This window comes from Chelonoidis abingdonii, chromosome 21 (assembly GCF_003597395.2).
Source record: "Chelonoidis abingdonii isolate Lonesome George chromosome 21, CheloAbing_2.0, whole genome shotgun sequence".
Classification (NCBI taxonomy): Eukaryota; Metazoa; Chordata; order Testudines; family Testudinidae; genus Chelonoidis; species Chelonoidis abingdonii.
Genome location: NC_133789.1, coordinates 14,922,923 through 14,942,967, shown reverse-complemented (window position 1 = coordinate 14,942,967; position 20,045 = coordinate 14,922,923). Strand labels below are relative to the sequence as shown.

At 43.3% G+C, this 20,045-nt stretch overlaps 1 protein-coding gene across 9 annotated transcripts in view; it reads right to left on the bottom strand.

The window, feature by feature from the left end:
* GPATCH8 (G-patch domain containing 8) overlaps window positions 1-18,542 on the bottom strand; it is an 85,332-nt gene extending 66,790 nt beyond the window's left edge. For 2 of the 9 annotated variants that reach the window (XM_032796004.2, XM_032796005.2), the window contains exons 1-2: window positions 18,389-18,542; window positions 1,138-1,212 (exon numbers count right to left, since the gene is read on the bottom strand). In XM_032796004.2, coding sequence (XP_032651895.1) covers window positions 1,138-1,212; window positions 18,389-18,433 — 120 coding nt within the window. In that variant the 5' untranslated portion in view covers window positions 18,434-18,542. Of the gene's footprint in view, window positions 1-31; window positions 51-1,137; window positions 1,219-18,388 lie in introns of those variants that run through there. The other 7 variants (XM_075059643.1, XM_075059644.1, XM_032796007.2 and 4 more) reach the window with 5 other exon arrangements.
* Between the last annotated feature and the right edge of the window lie 1,503 nt (window positions 18,543-20,045).

Genomic DNA, 20,045 nt, shown 5'->3' with positions numbered 1-20,045 from the left:
AATTAAAAAAGGCAGACCGTGCAATACAAACCAGATCATGGCTGCTTAGCTAATATGGGCCAACTGCTGCGGAAGAAAAATGTCGAACACCCCAAGTTGTGTAAATTTCTGTAAACATCTAAACACGCACACAGACACACACAACACCAACCTACACAGGATGCAAATATATATTGATCCTTTGGTAACACTACAGTTTAAAAAGAGGACACTAACATGATGAAACTTCAGAGTCAATTTTAGTTTTATCAGGGAAAAAGCTATCTGAAAAGTGCTAATCTTTAATAAAAATCTAGCCTAAATCAGACCACCAGTAAGCTTCCCCTTATTTTTCCATCACAGGTTTCACACCACTAAGACTATAAATGAATATCTGCATCTAAGCACTAATGTTAAATGCTGAACCTCCAGGAGTAACTTAGGCAGCATAATAAGAAATGTTACTGTACGTCTGAGACTAGCAAGTGATACTGTGCAAAGTTAAAAGATTCAGAAGCTTAAAAGAAAAGCTACCCAAAAAAACTACCTTTCCCCATTCTACAGTTTGATATTATTAATTGCCATACCTAATTCAACAAAATAAAATTACTTTTTAAAACAACATTCTGTGTAGTTCATGTGAAATATAATTTTACAGGCAGGTTTTATCATTACTGAAGCATATTAATTAAAATTCAGTTCTCTTCACTGCTAATGGTAGTTCTAGCATTTATTAAGTTGTTATACACACTAGTTGATGATCTGACTGTTCAGGAAATGTAAGCTAAAAGGATCAAAATACATTTTACTCCTCTGTTTCATTAGGTTCACAAAAATAAACTAACTTCTCAACAAAATGTATTCATATTTAGCAAACTAACTTTCCATAAATAATGTATTATTTCAAATAGTTTCTCAAATATCAAGCTTAACTATTTTTACAGTAACCTAGATTATAAAAATTACTATTTAAAGCTTAAAGTCCAGGCCCATTTAACATTAATGCAGGACATGCAAGCATATTAGAAAAGAATATCCCTGAACGGCTATTTACACACTAGTGCCTGGGGTCCTGTCAAATTTAACTGCATTCACATCAAGTCCCATCCGATCACTGTCTAATTTGCTGGCGGGCCAATGGTGATATGTGCATCTTACCGATTCTATTGGCTTGTCTAGAGATGCCTGTTCAATCTCCAAGTGTCCTTCTTCATACTGATCAAAGTGATTACCCTGCAAAAGAATATTTTCGTTATTTCTCTATGGTAATCTAGACACTTTCCAAAACTATGCAATTCCCTCTCTCAATATAAATTAAGTCCCAAACTCATTATATTAGACAGCAAAAGAAATCAACTAATTAAATAAGACTCCAATAATTAGGACATAAAAATGTCAGTCCGATGTAATCCTAGCTATGCTGGACTGATGACCTTCATAAACTAGGAAGGTTTCAGAATGCCAGACAATTATTTAAACTGACACCACATGCTACTTTTAGTAAAGTAAGTGAAAATTCTGATCATAAGAAACACTGGGTTGGAGGAAATAATGTAGGATAAAAATCACAGTAAAATTAAAATTACTCTTACGTACAAAAAACACAGTCCATATAGGGTGCATCACTGAAATCTGCGACTGGATGAATCTAAACTGTTTGTAATTTTGTTTTACTGAGATTCAGTTTCACACATTGTTTCGAATTGAAAACTTGAGCAGAAAACCATCTCCAATATTTGATGGCGAGTCATTTCAGAAACCTGACATTGGTCATAGTCAAAAGGCTGCAAGATTTTCTTCTCTAAAGCGAGTCACCAGAATAATGCAACCTCTCTTCTCTTGTGCATCCAACCACCATCATAGTTGTCCTTTTTGACATCAAAGTCGAACTGCTACAATGTACATTGAGGGCTACCAAAGAGGCTGATTTGTTGCCTGCAGACAACCAGGCAATTACCAGGGGTTGGCAGAAGGACTTCTCTGCCTACCTACCATTTCCTCCTCTGCACTGCCTGCCAAGACATGGATAAAGTGTAACATTTTGATTATAAAGGGACCCCATCAACTTGAAATCTAGCCAATTTCAAAAGAACTTCCCTGCCAATTTTTGAGGCCTTCCAACTATATTTTCCTACAATTAAAAATGTCCCTCCACCTGCAGCTGTGTGAAAGGCTCATAAGAACATGGGAAACACTGACTATGCAGACAGTGTTGTCAAATACACTAATAAAATAAGATGAAAAAGAAAAATACTAGTCTAATCTCAGTTGCAATAACCCCAGCTGTTACCTACTAATTATAAAAAACGTTAAATCAAACCGAAGTGTAATTTTTAAGATGACTGTTACCCATTAATATTTGAAGCTTTTAATGGACAAGATCTTCTTGAACTCCTAGACAACTAAATTCTCATTGCCTTAGATGTTACAGTGCCTTTGGAGCTTGGAGTTGGCAAGAGTAGAAGCAGCATTGTTCATCTCTTTCTCTCCACAGCCCTTGGAGTTGGTGGAATACCCTTTCTATTGAATTTGGAGGGCGGGGGAGGAAATTCAACCTCTAAAAACCCTTCTACGTGGCACATTAAACTGATATATTTTATACTTCTGTTTTTATTGTGTCTAGAATCAGTCACAGATATCAAATATTGTAACATTAAATCTTTAATGGAAGTACACACACTTATACCATAAACAACAATTTACACACGTGCAGAATAACTGACATTGCAACCTGGAAAAAGGAAACATTAAATTGACCACATTTTATCTGAATTCTTTCCATATCTTTTGTGGACTCAAGCTATGTCACAAAGGAAGCTCTTCCTATTTCATAGTGCCAATTAATTACAACTGATTAAAGCTTCACTTTAAATGAGCTCTAAGTCACAAAATAAAGGCTGTATATAAAAATATTATTCCACTCATAGCAACCAAGTCCTAATCCCAAACTTCCTCTTATTATAAAGATCATTAATCTGAAAATCTAGAGTGACATTGTGGTCCCATTAAAGCAATGGCAAAATTCTCACCAACTACAGTGGCTCTAGGATTCCACACCTAGAGTAAAATATTCCTGAACCCATCTGATGAAATGTCCTACCATTCAACTCTTTCTTATCCCTTCTCTTGTCTGGCATTTTCATAGACACAGACTTCAAGGCCAGAAGGGACGTCCTGCACATTGGGGGCATAGAGCCTCACCCACCATCTCCTGTATAATGCCCCTAACCTCTGGCTGAGTTACTGAAGTCCTCAAATCATGATTTAAAGACTTCCAAGTTACAGAGAACCCACCATTTACTTTAGTTTAAACTTGCGAGTGACCTGTGCCCATGCTGCAGAAGAAAATGAAAAACTCCCAGGGTCTCTGCCTATCTGTCCTGGGGGAAAATTCTCTCTCAACCCCAAATATGGCAATCAGTTAAACCCTATATTTTTTTTTGTGTAGTTGGGATTGCATTTTACAATGTACATCACTTTGGATTTATCAACACTGAATTTCATCTGTCATTTTTGGACTTAACTATCTTGAGTAATTTTTCGTTGTCTGCAAACTTTGCCACCATGCTGTTTACCCCCCTTTTCAGATCATTTATAACTATATTGAACAGCACAGATCCCAGTACAGATCCATGAGGGACCATGCTATTGACCTCTCTTCATTGTGAAGACTGACCATTTATTCCTATCCTTTGTTTCCTATATTTTAAGCAGTTACTGATGCACGACAGGATCTCCAATGACTGCATGCTTTGCTTAAGAGCCTTTGGTGTGCAATCTTGTCAAAGGCTTTCTGAAAGTCCAAGTACACTGGTCCCCTCTTATTCACGTTTGACTCTCTCAAAGAATTCTAATAGATTGGTGAGGCATGATTTCCGTTCTGACTCTTCCTCAGCGTGTCCTCTTCCTCTTCAAGGGTTCATCACATCATTCAAGTGTCCTCACATCATTCAAGCATCTGATATTTCTGTTCTTCACTGTTGTTTCAACCAATTTGCATGGTACTGATAGACTTACTGGCCTGCAATTGTCAGGACTGCCTCTGTAGCCTTTTTTAAAAAACAGGCATTACATTAGCTACCCTCCATTAAACTGGTATAAAGGTTGATTTAAGCGACAGGTTACATACCACAGTTAGTAATTCTGCAATTTCATATGAATTCCTTCAGGACTCTTGAGTGAATCCCATCTGTCCTGGTGACTTATTGCTTAATTCATCAATTTGTTCCAAAACATTCCAGACTGAGGTGTCAGAGGACTGTTCCTCAGATTTGTCACCTAAAAAGAATGGCTCAGTGTAGGAATCTCCTTCACATCCATTACTGCTTTAGGTCTTGGTTCAACATGGTATTTCGGCACATACCCAGTTTTAGCACAAGTCCTATTGACTTTCAGGGGACTAGGCACTAAGGTGAATGGATTTAAATCACCAATTTCAATCATAATTTAAATCAGCAAGGAGGAAACCTTGATTTTTAAACAATCTATTTTAGTAGTTGATAGTTACTTTCTCAAAGAGATGTTGATTCTAATTCATTGTTGGTAACTTTGCAACTACTGTATATACTCATTCATAAGCCAAATATTTTTGGTAAAAAAGTGACGCATCAAAGAGTGGAGGTCAGCTTACAAACAGGTCTACAACAAAATTTGATGATTTTAAGTTCTATGGCAGGGATCAGCAACCTTTGGCACATGGCTCACAGGTTAAGCACCCTAGCAGGCAGGGCCGGTTTGGTTCAGCCGATCGTGGCTCCCACTGGCCGTGGTTTGTTGCTCCAGGCCAATGGGGGCTGTGGGAAATGGCGCGGGCCGAGGGATGTGCTGGCTGGGAACAGCAAACTGCAGCCACAGGGAGCTGAGGGGCTCCATGCCTGCAGACGCTCCAGGTAAAACAAAACATCCCAACCCCCCCCAGCGGCTTACCCTGACAGGCTGGGAGCCAAAGTTTTCCAACCCCTGAAATATAGGGTCAGCTTATGAAAGGGTCATACAGTTTTTGCTATTTTTACTTATTTATCTTGCAGGGGGTTGACTTATAAACGAACGGGCTAATGAACGAGTATATACAGTATTTGCTTACGGTTCCAGGATTGCTTCAGTTAGTCCCTTAAGTAACCTAGGATGAATTTCATCAGGTCCCACTGTCCTGAATACATATAACTTACCTAAATAATCTTTAACCTGTTCTTTACCTATTTTGGCTTGCATTCTTTCCCCCATGTTGTTCTCATTAATTGTTGAGTATGTGGTCACCTTTAACCTTTTCAGTGAAGACTGAAGCAAAATAGGCATTAAGCACCTCAGCCTTCTTGATGTCATCAATTAGCTCCCCTCTCTTCCCCCCAGCATAGTAGAAGACTTACATTTTCTTTTGTCCTTTCTTTGGGTTCCTAATGTTTTTAAAGAACCTCTTCTTATGGCCTTTTATGTCCCTTTCTGGTGTAACTTATTTGATGCCTCAGCTTTTCTGATTTTTTCCCTACGTGCTTGTGCTACTCTTGACTTCCTCTTTAGCTATTTGTCCTTGTCCACTTCTCATAGGATTCCTTTTTTAATTTCAGGTCATTACAAAGCTCCGGAGGGAACCATAATTGCCTCTCACTATTCTTATCTTTTCTTTGCATCAGGATAGTTGGCAGTTTCTCAAGTAAATGGTATTAAAGGCATAACTGCAATCTCCCTGAACTCCTTTTTCCCCTTTGATGCTCTGCCAATGGGACCTTACCTACCAGTTCTCTGATTTTGCTTTTTAGAAGTCCACTGTTCTTATTCTGCTGCTCTCACTCCTTCCTTTCCTTAGAAATCAAAATCATCATTGCATGATCTCTTTCACCCACATTACCTTCCACCTTCAGAATTCACAACCAATTCCTCCCTCTTGGTCAGAATCAAGTCTAAAATGGTGGTCCCCTGGTTACCGCCTCCACTTTCTGAAACAAAAAGTTATCCCCAATGCATACCAAGAACTTACTGCAAATTTTGTCTTTTGCCCTATGACTTTTCTAACTGATATCATAGGTAGGTAAAGTCCCCCATTACTACCACATCTTCTGTTATGGTTATTTCTGCCTCATCCCCCTCCTTTTCCTGATTTGGTGATCAACTCCCTTTTTTATCATTACCCAGAGATTTTCAGCTGGTCTACCTCTCACTTCCTTAGGGACCTCAGAACAACTGTATATACTTTTGATGTATGATACACAGGGTAACTCTCTTCTGAGCCTAGGGAGGGGGAGAGATAGATCTGCCTCAAGGAGAGCAGAGTTACAAGGGGGTGAAACCTTTTTTTAATAGTCAGAGAGCTCTACAGGCAGACAGCAAGTTAGGGAATACCGGCTGAAAGATGGGAAGGATTAGAACAAATGGAACAACAGGGGCTTATAATGAAAACAACGTGAGTAAGATGCCCACAGGAATATATGAGCTCTATAAATGTGACCGCCCTTCAAATGTGTTTGGAATGATTATACATTAAGGAAGAGGACCAAAACTATGGAAATCATAATAGTAGCTTCGTACAACACAGACCCACCAGAACCGTGAGAACAGGCAATCACATGGCACTTTTATAGCCAGCATTGCAAGTATTTACATGCCAGATATGCTAAACAGTCTTATGCCCTTTATGCTTTGCCACCATTCCAGAGGACATGGTTCTATACTGATGATACTCGTTAAAAAAATAATGTGTTAGTTAAATTTGTGACTGAACTCCTTGGGGGAGAATTGTATGTCTCCTGCTCTGTTTTAGCTGCATTTTGCGATATATTTCATGTTATAGCAATCTTGGAAGATATCCCAGCACATGTTGTTCATTTTAAGAACCCTTTCACTGCAGATTTGACAAAACACAAAGAAGGTAGCAAAGTGAGATTTCTCAAGATAGCTACAGCACTCGACCCAAGGTTTAAGACTCTGAAGTGCCTTCCAAAATCTAAGAGGGATGAGTGTGGAGCATGCTTTCAGAAGTCTTGGAAGAGCAACACTATGAAGCAGAAACTACAGACCCCAAACCACCAGAAAAGAAAATCAACCTTCTGTTGGTGGCACCTGACTCAGATGATGAAAATGAACATGTAGTCCGCACTATTTGAATCGTTATTGAGCAGAACCCATCATGAGCATGGGGGGAAGAAGCTGGGAGTCAGGAGAGTAACCCCTGTGACCACCCCCCATATGACCCCACCTCAGCCTGGGACTCCCTCACTCTCCCCATCTCATCCCTTCCCACCTTATCTGGGAGGGCCAGGGGAGGATGTCTCTGGCCTGGAGCTGCTCCGGCAGGCTGGGCAGCGTGGCCACACCCTACTGCAGCAGGCCAGACCAGGCGGCGCGGCCGCAGCATGTTCCAGCGGACTGGGCCAGGCAGCGCAGCCACAGCCTGCTCCAGCGGGCCGGGCATCGCAGCCACAGCCTGCTTTGGGGGGCGGGGACGAGCTGGAGCTGCAGCTGCAGCTGCTTCAAAGGCTGAGGGAGAGCAGCATGGCCAGAAGCACAGAGACTGGCCCTGTCTTTTCCCTTCTGGCTCTGCTGCCTCTCCTTGCTGCTTCTCCCTCTCTATCCCCGTTCATAAGCCGACCCCCTTCTCTGGTGCTTCCCTTTTTTACTAAAAAATTCAGCTTATGAACGAGTATATACAGTAGGTTTTCTAGAACACTCATTATCTAGTCAGAGTAATAGATATTACTCTTTAAAAGCAAAAATTAAACTCAATCTATGAAGGCAAATGTATCCCATCCATTGCCTGCATTAGAACTATTCTCAGTATTTTTAGAAGTCCAGTAACTATAGAAAAACATAATACAAAGGCACCTCTGCAAAGATTCCACTTGGGACCTAGAAATATTTTGTTAAAGCCACACATAATATTGGACATCTCTCTTTCCATTAGTCTCCTGAAATCATGTGAATGTACCAGATGGTTTAACTTGTACTTTTCAAACAGGAAAAAAAAAATGCAGAAGGCAACAGCTAGTTTTCTTATGCCACCCCGGGCATTTCTTATTATAATACATTGCTTTGTTTCTGTTGTCAATAAGTAGAGTACAAAGACTGACAATGCATACCTATAGACAAAAATCATTTAAAAAATATATGCAGTCAGGTTTTTGTGTGAAAGCTGCAGTAAGCCTTTGAGTTTTAGATAATGTACCATAATTATATTTTGAGAATGCTTCAAACGCGAGAGAATTTTAATACAACGAAAGCGATCTAATTACTTATGATTCAGTATGGATTTAAAATGCCCGTTTTTCTTTAGGAGCACCTTGTAATTACCTGTTTAAGATGACACTGTTGAAATTACAAAACAACCTGAAGTTTTGTAAGCAGGAGGGAGCGGGGAGGAGGACTCTGTGCACCTCCACTCCCTCCTCCTGGCTTGCAGCATTTTGGAGGCAGGAGGGGGAGAGGAGGAGCGAGGACTTGGTGTGCAGGCTCCCGCTCCCTCCCCCTCCCGAACATGGCAAGCCAGCTGATTGCCCCAAGCAGGAGGGAGGAGGGAGGACTAGGCACACCTCCCCCCTCGCTCCCCTACTCAGCAATCAGCTGGTTTGCGGTATTTAGAAGGGAGGGGAGTGAGGGGGGAGGACACAGGATGCAGCAAGCAAAGTAAAGGGGGAGAAGAGGTGAGTCAAGGGTGGGGGCTTGGGGGGAAGGAGTGGAGTGGGCGGGCTGAAGATTGAACCCCCCCGCCCCCCTTCCAGAGTAGGGGAAGCTGCCCTGGAACCTAACCTCCCTATTTACATTAATTCTTATGGGGAAATTGGATTCGCTTAACATCGTTTCATTTAAAGTCACATTTTTCAGGAACATAACTACAACGTTAAGTGAGGAGTTATTGTACAAAATTAATCTAGTAAAACATGCATTTACCATTTTCTAACAAACTGTATAAATTAAGAATCTGAATAAACGTACATACATTAAGCTATATAATGGCTTATATAAGTGCATACAGAAGTAGTGCATCTTCCCGGTTTGCAAAATGTACCAAATTTAGTGTAAAGTCTACATGTATTTGCAGATCAACATGTTTTAATTTTCCAAACAATGAGAATTCACTTTTCTTTAGGAAAATTACTAAAAAAATATAAGTGCGATACAAGATTAAAATTGTACACAGTGTATTTGTAGCCGTGCTGGTCCCAGGGTATTAGAGACACAAGGTGGGTGAGGTAACATCTTTCATATGACCAACTTCTGTTGGTGAGAGACACTCTGTTTCACCTTGCATTTTGCTGTGACACTGGGAGTACTTTTTCCAGACCTGAAGAGCAGCTCTGTTTGGCTCAAAAGCTTGTCTCTCTCATCAACAGAAGTTGATCCAATAAAAGATATTACTTCACTCATCTTGTCTCTCTAAGACTAAAACCAATTATTTAAAACAAGGTTTCCTGCTTGTTGAATTAAAGCAAACCACCCTGGAGTGCAAGCTGGTCTTTAGCTCTTCAACACAGCCAGCAACGGCTACTGAGAAGGGGTAGCATTGGTCTGGTCAAAACAGGGGTTAGAGGAGACACTCCTATGCTAAACTGCCTCATCAATTTTTTAATACATAGTCTCTACTCAAGAGTGGAAGACAATGCAGTAGATGATTCCGAAGCCTGGCAGCTCCCAGGGACAGGAATATCTGAGTGAGAGACTGAGAAAGAGGGATGTCTGCATGACTTAGGGCTTATCTACATAGAAAAGTTGCAGTGGTTTAACTAAGAATAAGATTTTAAACCTATTTATTTAACTGATGCAAGAGCCTGTCCAGAAACTTATTTTACTTTAAAAAAAGGATTATTTTAGTTTAGCTTAAATTGATTAGGAATCAGTTTAAACAAAACCATCACAAACTGAAACAAGGTGCAGAAGGTCTGCAAAGGTATATACACTGGTTTAAAATTACATCTTTAGTTAAACCACTACAACTTTCTCAGACAGACAATCCTAAGCGAGGGTAAGTGAAGAGGAGGAGAGAGGTTAAAGGGAAAAAGGAAGAAAAGACTGGGAAGAGGAAAGAAAAAAAAAGCTGTTGAGGCATTATCCTGAGTTATTTAGATATTTACTAGCCAAGACATACAAAAAGATGCTTCTTCCTCCACCCAAAGGGTCCTTGGGCAGCAATCTTTAGGAAGCCCGCAGCACAACCTTCCCAACATGCACAGGTGGAGGCACTGCATGCTGGGCTTCTCAGCCGACTGGTTCCCCTACCTCTCACTAAACCCTCATGTTCCTCTGGCTCCCTCTCTCTGTTTCTGAATAACTGACTTAGATTACTTATACTACTTATATAGCCCAAAATGTCCAATTTCCCTGGACATTAAACAACAGATTTAAAAGTAGCCATCGTTCAACAAAAAAACCTTCAAAAAAGACTTCAAAGAGAAAGTGCAGAGCTACAATTCATTTGAAAACTTAACGCCATTAATTTGGGTTTGAAAAGGGACTGGGAGTGGCTGGCTCACTACAAAAGAAATTTTCCCTGTTTTGGTATTGAGACCTCCCCATCAATTATTGGGAGTGGACCACATCCATCCTGACTCAATTCCCCTTGTCAGCACTGGTTCTCCACTTGTAAGGTAACTCCCTTCTCTTCATGTGTCAGTATATCTATGCCTGTAGCTGTAATTTTCACTCCACGCATCTGAAGAAGTGGCGGTTTTTACCGACAAAAGCTTATGCCCAAATAAATCTGTTAAGTCTTTAAGGGGCCACCAGACTCCTTGTTTTTTTAATGAATATATAGCCATCTTGGAATTATTTATGTTACATTACACAGATAAACCTCTCAGATTCTTCTCTGCAAACACACTCACCTCACTGGCCCCACTCTTAATCTGAATCCCAGACTGTGCCTATGCTGTCGTCGCCCCCTCCCCCCCCATTTCCTGTTCTCTCTGGAATTTCTATTTCCAATAAAATCATTAAAATTTATAATCTACATTTTCCATTCCTTCAGTCCCCTTGACAGCTTCCCCAGCTACTCTTCTCACTCCCCTGCTCTGTAGGATGCAGGAGCCATTTCAGGCCCTATTTTCCTGCAGCTCTCAATGCCTCCCTCCCTCCCTCTCATTCCACAATCATTTCTCCAACTGATGCTTAGCTCTTTCTTCCTGACACCAGCTGCCCCCCTTCTTTTCTTCCCCTCCAGAACACTTCTGCTTCCATATCAATCAGCTCTCAGCCCACTCCTGCAGCCATCACTTCAGTCACTCAACCACATCTTCATCCAGCACCGCAGTCCCTCTGATCTATCAGTTTCTGAGTTGGCACCAATCTCTTTCAGCAACCCTGCTCCTCCACACACCCCAGTATGCTATCTTTCCACAACGTCCAGTCTATTAATATCTTCTATTACTCTCCTGCTCTCAGCACAGTCCTTCTTGAACTGACCTCCCTCCAACATTTAACTGTTTTTCACCCTCAAGTCAACTATTTTGCTCTTCCTTCACTCTGTGCATCTAACAATCCCCAATTCCAACCCTCCTCTTTAATCTATTTCCTGTGCAGAGCATCTACAAAAAAATCCTAAAGACCATGCAGATTTCCTCTACATTTGTTCCTTTGTCAATTGTAAAATGCTAAGCAGTTCTCTTGACTTATACCTACCCTTCCTTCCTTGACTCCAACCCTCTGTTGCAGTGGTTCTCTAACTTTTTTTTTTTTTTTTTTTTTACTTGGTGATCCTTTTTATCATAGCCGTTTGAGTGTGACCCTCCACCCCCCCTTATATTTAACGACACTTTTTAATGTTTTAACAACATTATAAATGCCTGGCATGATGCGTGGGGTTGATGTGGAGTTGACAGCTCGTTTGACCCCCCACTGTAATAAACCTCACACCCCAAGGGGTCCAACCCTCAGTTTGAGATACCCCCTGCTTACTGTTCGATCTACTGCTCCGACTTCCTTATCAAACTGCAAGCCTTTCCAATTTTTCCCAGCAAAAAAAACCACCATTTCGAGATTTCCTATACTGCTCCTTGTTGCACACCACTCCTCCTTCTTTCAGAGGGGTAGCGTGTAGTCTGGATCTGTAAAGCAGCAAGAGTTTGTGGCATTTCTTCAACACAGAGATGTTGTTGGGGCATGAGCTTTCATGGTGATCCACTTTTGTCGGATGCTATTCCTTTGGCCTCCTCTAATTCCAGTAGTATCCCTCTTGTTCTCTTCCAACCATTTAGTGTTCCGCTTGACTCTATCCCCTCTTACAACACTCCCACTGGCCTCCACTTCCTCTCGCAACTCTTTTCAGTATCTTGTTACAATGTGGCTTGCTGCTTGCTCCACTTTGAGACTATTGCACGCAAGATCCAAATGAGCTGCTCACAGCCAAGTCTCAGGGCCTCCTCCATGACCTCTCTCTTGCTTTTTATTCATCCCATGCTTGGTTTCAATGCGCCTATTTAGATTGTTTGATCTTTGGAAACGAGTCTTGCCTTTATCTAAACTCAACTATGGCACCACAGGAGTGTAATGACAAGGTAGCCAAACTGACAGCTAGTACACCTCTACCTCAATTTAACACTGTCCTTGGGAGCCCAAAATTTACCGGCATTATAGGTTGAAAATGTGTTTATATTGAACTTGCTTTGATCCACCAGAGCGCGCAGCCCCACCTTCCAGAGCACTGTGTTAGCGGAATATACGCCCCCCTCTATTTATCTTATGCCCTTATGGCCTTTGAGCCAGAAAATAATTTAGAGATTTTGAACTTAGCCTTGTTTTACTTACAAAGGCTATGCTGAGGCAGAAAAGATGTAGTCAGGGCCAAAAGAGGAAGCTAGATTTGATAAAGGGGGAACCAGGAGATCTTGTTTGATTAACAGCTGACCCTTGCTGTCGAGACTACAGAAAAAGCTGCTAAACGGTAAAACCGGCAGACTTGACTGGCAAAGACTATAACATGGAAAATAGGAAAATTGTGTGGGTTGCTTGCTAAATAGCATAGTGTATGCCATAGGGTAATATTAGTCATGTTTTGCAGCATTAGCAATTTGTGTTCTAAATAAGGCTGTATCTATGTGACGTTTTGCGGTTTTAACCTTTATAAGCTCAGTAACATTTGTAACAGGCAGGTCAGCCTAACCCTTGCAGGGGGACACGCTGGCCTCCGCCTGCTTTACCGCGTTATATCCACATTCATGTTATATCAGGTGGCGTTATATCGACGTAGCGGTGTATTAGCTGATAAACTATTGATGGCTATGGTGTTGCACCTGCTAACATTAGTAGAGAATTTGGCCCCAAATATTTGTTTAACATTAAATTGGTTGGACAGCAATCCACACACAAAGGCACCCAGCAAAAAATCAAGATATCTGCTTTCTAACTCAACAAAATAAAGACCCACTTGTACACTACAGAGATGCATAGATCCTGAAACTAATCTGTTCTTGTTGCTGCATACCTCTGTGAAAGACTTTTTAAATGGCCATTGGAACCACTGTAGATAGGCTTCTAAAGAGAATATTTAGAAAAAGTTAAGTTAGCTACCACATTACAGTAATCAGGGAAGGAAGTTATTCTCTTTTTGATTCTAAGGTCATTATTGAATATTGCCTATCAAAAATTAGGGAAGTGCAGACCACTGCGTGTTTTTACATATGCTCAACTACAAGGTAACTTTGCACAGTATATTTTGCAATTAAAAGGTTCAAAATATTGAATTGCTTCCTCTTCTACTGAGTTTACTCCACCCCAATCTTATACCTGGAATGACCCTAATCAGAGTTCAAGAAAAAAAAATGTAGAACCGTGCTCTTAAGATGCAGTTATCTTGAACACTAAAGATGAATACAACTGAGAAACGATAAACAAGACTAAATATCTTCATATGAAACACATTCTTGAGGAGGGATGTGATTAGAACAAACTACTAGGAATCAGGATTCCTGGGCAATATTCCCCACTCTACCACCAATTCAGTGTGATCTTGGTCAAGACACTTCACCTCATTTTCCCCCATGAATATAATTTTCTTTTATAGCCGTCCACTTCCATAATCTCAGTTTTCTGTAACCTCCAACTAAGAGGCCAAATTATTCCATGCTAGGTCTCTTTCCAGTCGACTGATACCCACCACCTCCAAGGGAAAGTTTAAAGGCATTAAGAGACAATTCCTCCATCAATTTGCAATTTTTGGGAGAGGCTAGGAAAAGTAGTTCTACCACACTGTAACAATAACATTAACCTGCCTTTATTTTTTAAGCAGGGCTGCAGCAAAAGTGGCTGGAGCTAGAAACTTGGCAAGGCTGTAGTCCTCACGAAGGACTACTGTCTTTTCTTAGTTTTACAGGAAAATAAAATTGTGACTGAATAATGATTTCTGAGCATGAGCAGCTGATTTTAGCAGATGGTTAATGGAGACCTGCCTCCTTTTTGACATTACTACACATTTCCCCAGCATGACCAGAACTGGGGAATGAAGCAGTAACAGGACTTGCTAAGACAATTTTCATGAAGGAAGCTGTCTCACTCATATCAAAATCCTCCCTTAACAGGAAAGCAAGAAAACTGCAAGCACAGAAAAAGTTGTGGAACCCATGATTTTAGGGTCTGAACAATTTTTTGGCTGAATTCTGCAATACTTTTCATGATCTACATGGTTTTCAAAAGATAGAGATCTGCCTCCAATCAAAGGTTGAAATTCACCCCACCCGTCACCCCCAGAAAGGAACTTAATATTTAAAGAATCCAATTAGACTTTCAAGTATTTTTAAATTAAGAAAACCAGGAAATTATGAAAAAACCTATGTTAATGAAGCATTTAAAGCACATTGTTAAAATTCACAGAGTCAGAAAATGCAAGAGCTGACAATCCAACAGCAAAGTCAAATCAATTAGGTTTGCACATTCTATTTTCCATTCTTATTATTTCTAAACACCTACATAAAACATGTTAAGCTAGTAAAACATACAATTACACACACAGGATACATAGTATGACTGAATTACTGTGGTATTTCCTGGTTGTTTTTACATGCGTAATCTGAATAATGCATTAACTAGATTTGCGTGGGTTTGGATTTGTTGTTTATATAGAGGCTGCTTGGGTGAAAGGCAGTATTATATAAGTGCAAAACATCATTTCAAGAACCTTCAATCAATGTAAAGATGACCTCATAAGTTAATACATGGTCTCTAACTGACATTCACCTTGAATAATAATGTTTTATTATAAACTAGAATCTTTCATTCTGCATCCGCTAGGGAATACCAATTGTCATTTCCTGCAAAACAATAATACCAATTTCTTTTTAAAATACATATTCATTTACTTTCAAACTGTATTAAAAATTCAGTTTAACACATGGCAGCAAATGTTAATTCTATGGAATGAATGAATCAATTAATTTTTATACAAGAATAAAGAGTGCTCTTCCCCATAGGTTAGGGACCTTAGCACATGCTGAAGACAGCTGGAGAAACAGCGAAGGTTTCTTTTTGCTTTCCCCAAATAGAAGTGTAAATACCATTCTGTAAGAAAGCAGGAAACAAGTTGAGAAGCAGATGAGAATGTTAGGTAACCCAGTCAGGAAACTGAACAGCCTCTCATTAGAAATCCTGATCTGTTGTAGCATTCATCATGAATAACAGAATCAAAATCATCAAAGAAGAAAGCCAGTTTAAACACATACTAATCTGTTGTTTTTGAAGGAGAAACTAAGATGAGTGAATTTCTGAATAACTTCACTGTCAATGTTTAGGTCTTCTCTTCACAAAAATGTTTACCAACCCTTTAAACTGTTTCAGTATGTGTTTGCTGTATTACAGAATTCTATCTTAACTCCTCAATAATTTTAAGTTCCTAATATTTAAATTGTACCCACTCCTAGTTTAACTTCCTTCCATCTGCAAAGTTAAATTTCTGAAGTCTTGTTCCACTTTATTAAACCCATTTATAATTTGAGTTCTTTCATTAGGTCACCTTGCCATCCTCTAGGATGAGGAGGCAGCTTACTCCCCTTTAGCCTTTAAGTATACTGTTAAAAATTATAATCATCCCAGGTTACACGTTCTTCATAAAAAACTCTCCACCCCACCCAGTGAAAGAGAATTCAAAAGTGAAAGCCATATTTTACATTAGGGCACAAAGCGCAGTAATTTTATTTTGAGCTGAATTCTCTGTTAATAAATCCCAGTATCATTTTTACAGAAGGCTCATAACTGCAAGGATTTTCAACCATTGTTTTCATGCTCAGTATACTGCATAAATGTTTGTGTATACTCTTTTTCTCTACCACTGTCAGACTTATTTAATAGTTACCCATGCTAAGCTGCATTTTCCATTTACTGCCCATTACCTAAAGATCCCAAATCCCTCTTAATCTGGTTGCCTGAACACAGCTATTTTCATACTCCTCAAAAAGAAGGACCTGCAGTCTGATGAAAAAAATTCAGTGCCAGTATTCATCCCCTGACCCAAATTACTGTTGCCAGGATATGCAGCAGTAATGCAGTAGTTTCTTTGAGATTCAGAGGTTTCATTTTACGCAGGGAACGGGCAAACTATTTAGTTTTATTATTCAATATTTTCCACAGTGTCATTGCTCAACAGTAAGCTATTTGAAAGAGCAAGTGTTGACAGATTTTTAAGACTCATTTCAGAATGATATCTAGCTAATAAACAGTGTTTTGTACATGAATGCTTAACATTTCCTAGAAAAAAAACAACTAAATTATTTACCCCTATTCCAGAAACTTCAATCAACAGACAAGCATACCCAGTGATTGTTTCCCTCTGGAAATTTCAATGTCTGTCCTCAGATTATATATAGAATTCATCAGAATGTTATTAATAAAGCATCTCACTCCCATGGCACTCCAGCAGCAAACATTTAAACCAATATAAATACTAAAAAGCCAAACAAAGGATCAAGTAAATAATTAAAGAACTAGATTAGGTAATACATTTCTGAAGCACCACTTCTAACCCCCTCCCTACCTCACATCAACACTGACCCTCTCCAGGCAGCTAGTGTCCCTGCTGCAGGCCCAGGCTACATCCTGGGAGAATCACTGGCTGGACAGGTGCAATGTCTCTTAGGACTGAAAACCAGGATTTGGAAAGATGACACGGGAGCTCCCAAGCCACTGCAGTGGACAATGATTCCAATCCTCCTATATCATGGCCTGAGAGGGGAGGGATGGTGAGGGGGTGGAGCAGAGGCCAATGATACCTATACATACTAAAGGATCCAGAATGAGCCAGGGAAGAGCATACAGACTAGTGAACTCCACTATGAGTTTGAGGATGCAAGGGAGAGGTGTGGACCCCCCCAGCCCCGGGGCAGCTTGAAAGAAGGGTGCAGAGACTAGCAAACCCCTCCCACTGGGTTCTCTGTGGGGAGAAGGGGAAAGAGGATAGTGCATGCCACTGCCCCATTAGATTCTCGCAGAAAAGGAGGAGATCCGCTGGGCTCCAGAGGAGGGGGAACTGGAATAACTAAAGAGCCCCCAACCCCCAGAGGTGCTGGGGGGGACACAGAAGAGCGCAGAGGTGCTCGGGGGACAAGACGCAGAGGCCAGCGGGGCTCTCCCACGTTGGGCTGCGGGCAGCAGAAGGGCGCAGAGGCCGGGACCCCCCCCCCACACACACGCTGGGTTCGGGGGGGGCGCAGAAGGGCACAGAGGCCGGGACCCCCCCCCACACACACACGCTGAGCTGAGGGGACAGAAGGGCGCAGAGGCCGGGACCCCCCCACACACACACGCTGGGGGGGCAGAAGGGCGCAGAGGCCGGGACCCCCCCCACACGCTGGGCGGAGGGGGGCAGAAGGGCGCAGAGACCGGGACCCCCACACACACGCTGGGTTGGAGGGGCAGAAGGGCGCAGAAGCCGGGACCCCCCCTCCACGCTGGGTTCGGAGGGGGGCAGAAGGGCGCAGAGGCCGGGACCCCCCACACACACACGCTGGGGGGGGGGCAGAAAGGCGCAGAGACTGGGACCCCCACACACACACACACACGCTGGGTTGGGGGGGCAGAAGGGCGCAGAAGCCGGGACCCCCCCCCACGCTGGGTTCGGAGGGGGAGCAGAAAGGCGCAGAGGCCGGGACCCCCCCACACACACACGCTGGGCTGGGGGGGCAGAAAGGCGCAGAGGCCGGGACCCCCCCACACACACACGCTGGGCTGGGGGGGCAGAAAGGCGCAGAGGCCGGGACCCCCCCACACACACACGCTGGGCTGGGGGGGCAGAAAGGCGCAGAGGCCGGGACCCCCCCCACGCTGGGTTCGGAGGGGGGCAGAAGGGCGCAGAGGCCGGGACCCCCGCCAGGAACAGGTTGTAACCCCCCCGCGATCGCCCCCTTCCGCCCCAAACACGCCCCCGGGCGGGAGGGACCAGGGCAGGCCCCGCGGGAGGGACCGGTGCGGGCCGAGGAGGGGCCGCGGGGTCTGGGCCGGGCGCTACCTGGAAGTCCCTGTCCTCGTTGAAGCGGGAGAACCTGTCCGCCATTTTCTGCTGCCGTCTCCTCCGCAGCCACCGCCTCGGCCCGGCTCGGCCTCGCTCTCAGCGCAGCCCGCGGGAGCGCGCCTGCGCGTCCCCAGCTCGTCCCTTAGGCCTCCGCGCGCATGCGCGCTGAGCAGAGCTGAGCTGAGGGGTTGCCCCGGGGCCTGCCCTCTCCTCCCCTGTCGTGCAAGGGGGGGGGGTGAGTGCAGCGCTGGGGCAGAGGGGGTGGGGGCGCGGGACGGAGAGGGCAGTGAGCAGAGCCTCAGCGGATGTGGGCAGAGGGGACTGGGGCAGGGAAACAGCAAGCGGGCACCAGAGGAAGCTTGAGGGGGGAGAAGGTGGAAGTGGATGGGGCAGTTTGACCTTGTCTGGCTTGTCACAGCTTCACCTTCCATTGTAGTTGTCGGTGGTGCGGTGTGTCGCTGCAGCGCTTAGCACCCCAGTCATGGACTAGGCCTCCATTGCGCTAGGTGCTGTACAAACGGAACAATACGACACTCACTTCCCCCAAAGAGCTGCCAAGCGAGTGCTGCTCTCAGCTGCCCCGCTGATATTTTTTACTACCATGTCTAACGCTGACAGTCATGGTGGTCAGCCTACGGTGGCGTTAGCAAAGGTGAGCCCATAATAGTGGGAAAACTTTTGGAAATCCCGGATGTAGACACAGCCTGCATGCTAATAAGTTTAAGGAGCAAGGAAACTACAGAGCAAAAATAAACTCCTAATGGATCTATGTGCCTTAAAATCAGGAATCGTGTAAAAAAAGTAAGATGGGAGAGAAAATACTGATGGTGAAAGCAGAGAGAAAGGGGGGGCAACATGCTCCAAACCATCCAAAAGCTGGCTGAGGAGGGGCTCTAACAAAAGAGGGTGGAACCTGCCACCCCAACATAGTAACACACATTTCAGGTGATAAACTGGAGTGGGCAAACCACAGCCCACCAGCTGTTTTAAGCCAGTCCTTGAGCTCCCATTGGGGAGCAGGGTCTGGCACTTGCCCCACTCTGGTGCTCCAGCAGGGTCATGGGGCCACTCCACGTGGCTCCTGGAAACCGCGGCATGGCCCCCCTCTGGTTCCTACGTGCTCCAATGGCCCCCTCCCGGTGCTCCAGTGGGAGCTGCTGGGGCATTGCCTGTGGACGGGGCAGCATGCAGAGCCTCCTGGCCACACCTCCGCGTAGGAGCCAGAGGAGGGATATGCCGCTGTTTCTGAGAGCCACTTGAAGTAAGCGCCACCTGGAGCCTGCACCACTGAGCCTCTCCCCACATCCCAACTCCCTGACCTGATCCCTCTTCCATCCTCCAAACCCCTCAATCCCAGCCCAGAGCACCCTCCTGCACCCTAAACCCCTTGTCCCCAGCCCCACCCCTGAGCCCACACAACCATCTAGAGTCTGCACCCCTTCTGAAGACCTGGAAGATGGGTCGGAAACAAGAGGGATTGTGGGCTATAATGGCAGAGAGAAAGGAGGATCAGGGCAAAACTGGGAGGCAAGATCAAACCAGTATCTTAGATGCCTATATACAAATGCGAGAAGTATGGGTAATAAGCAGGAAGAACTGGAAGTGCTAATAAATAAATACAACTATGACATTGTTGGCATCACTGAAACTTGGT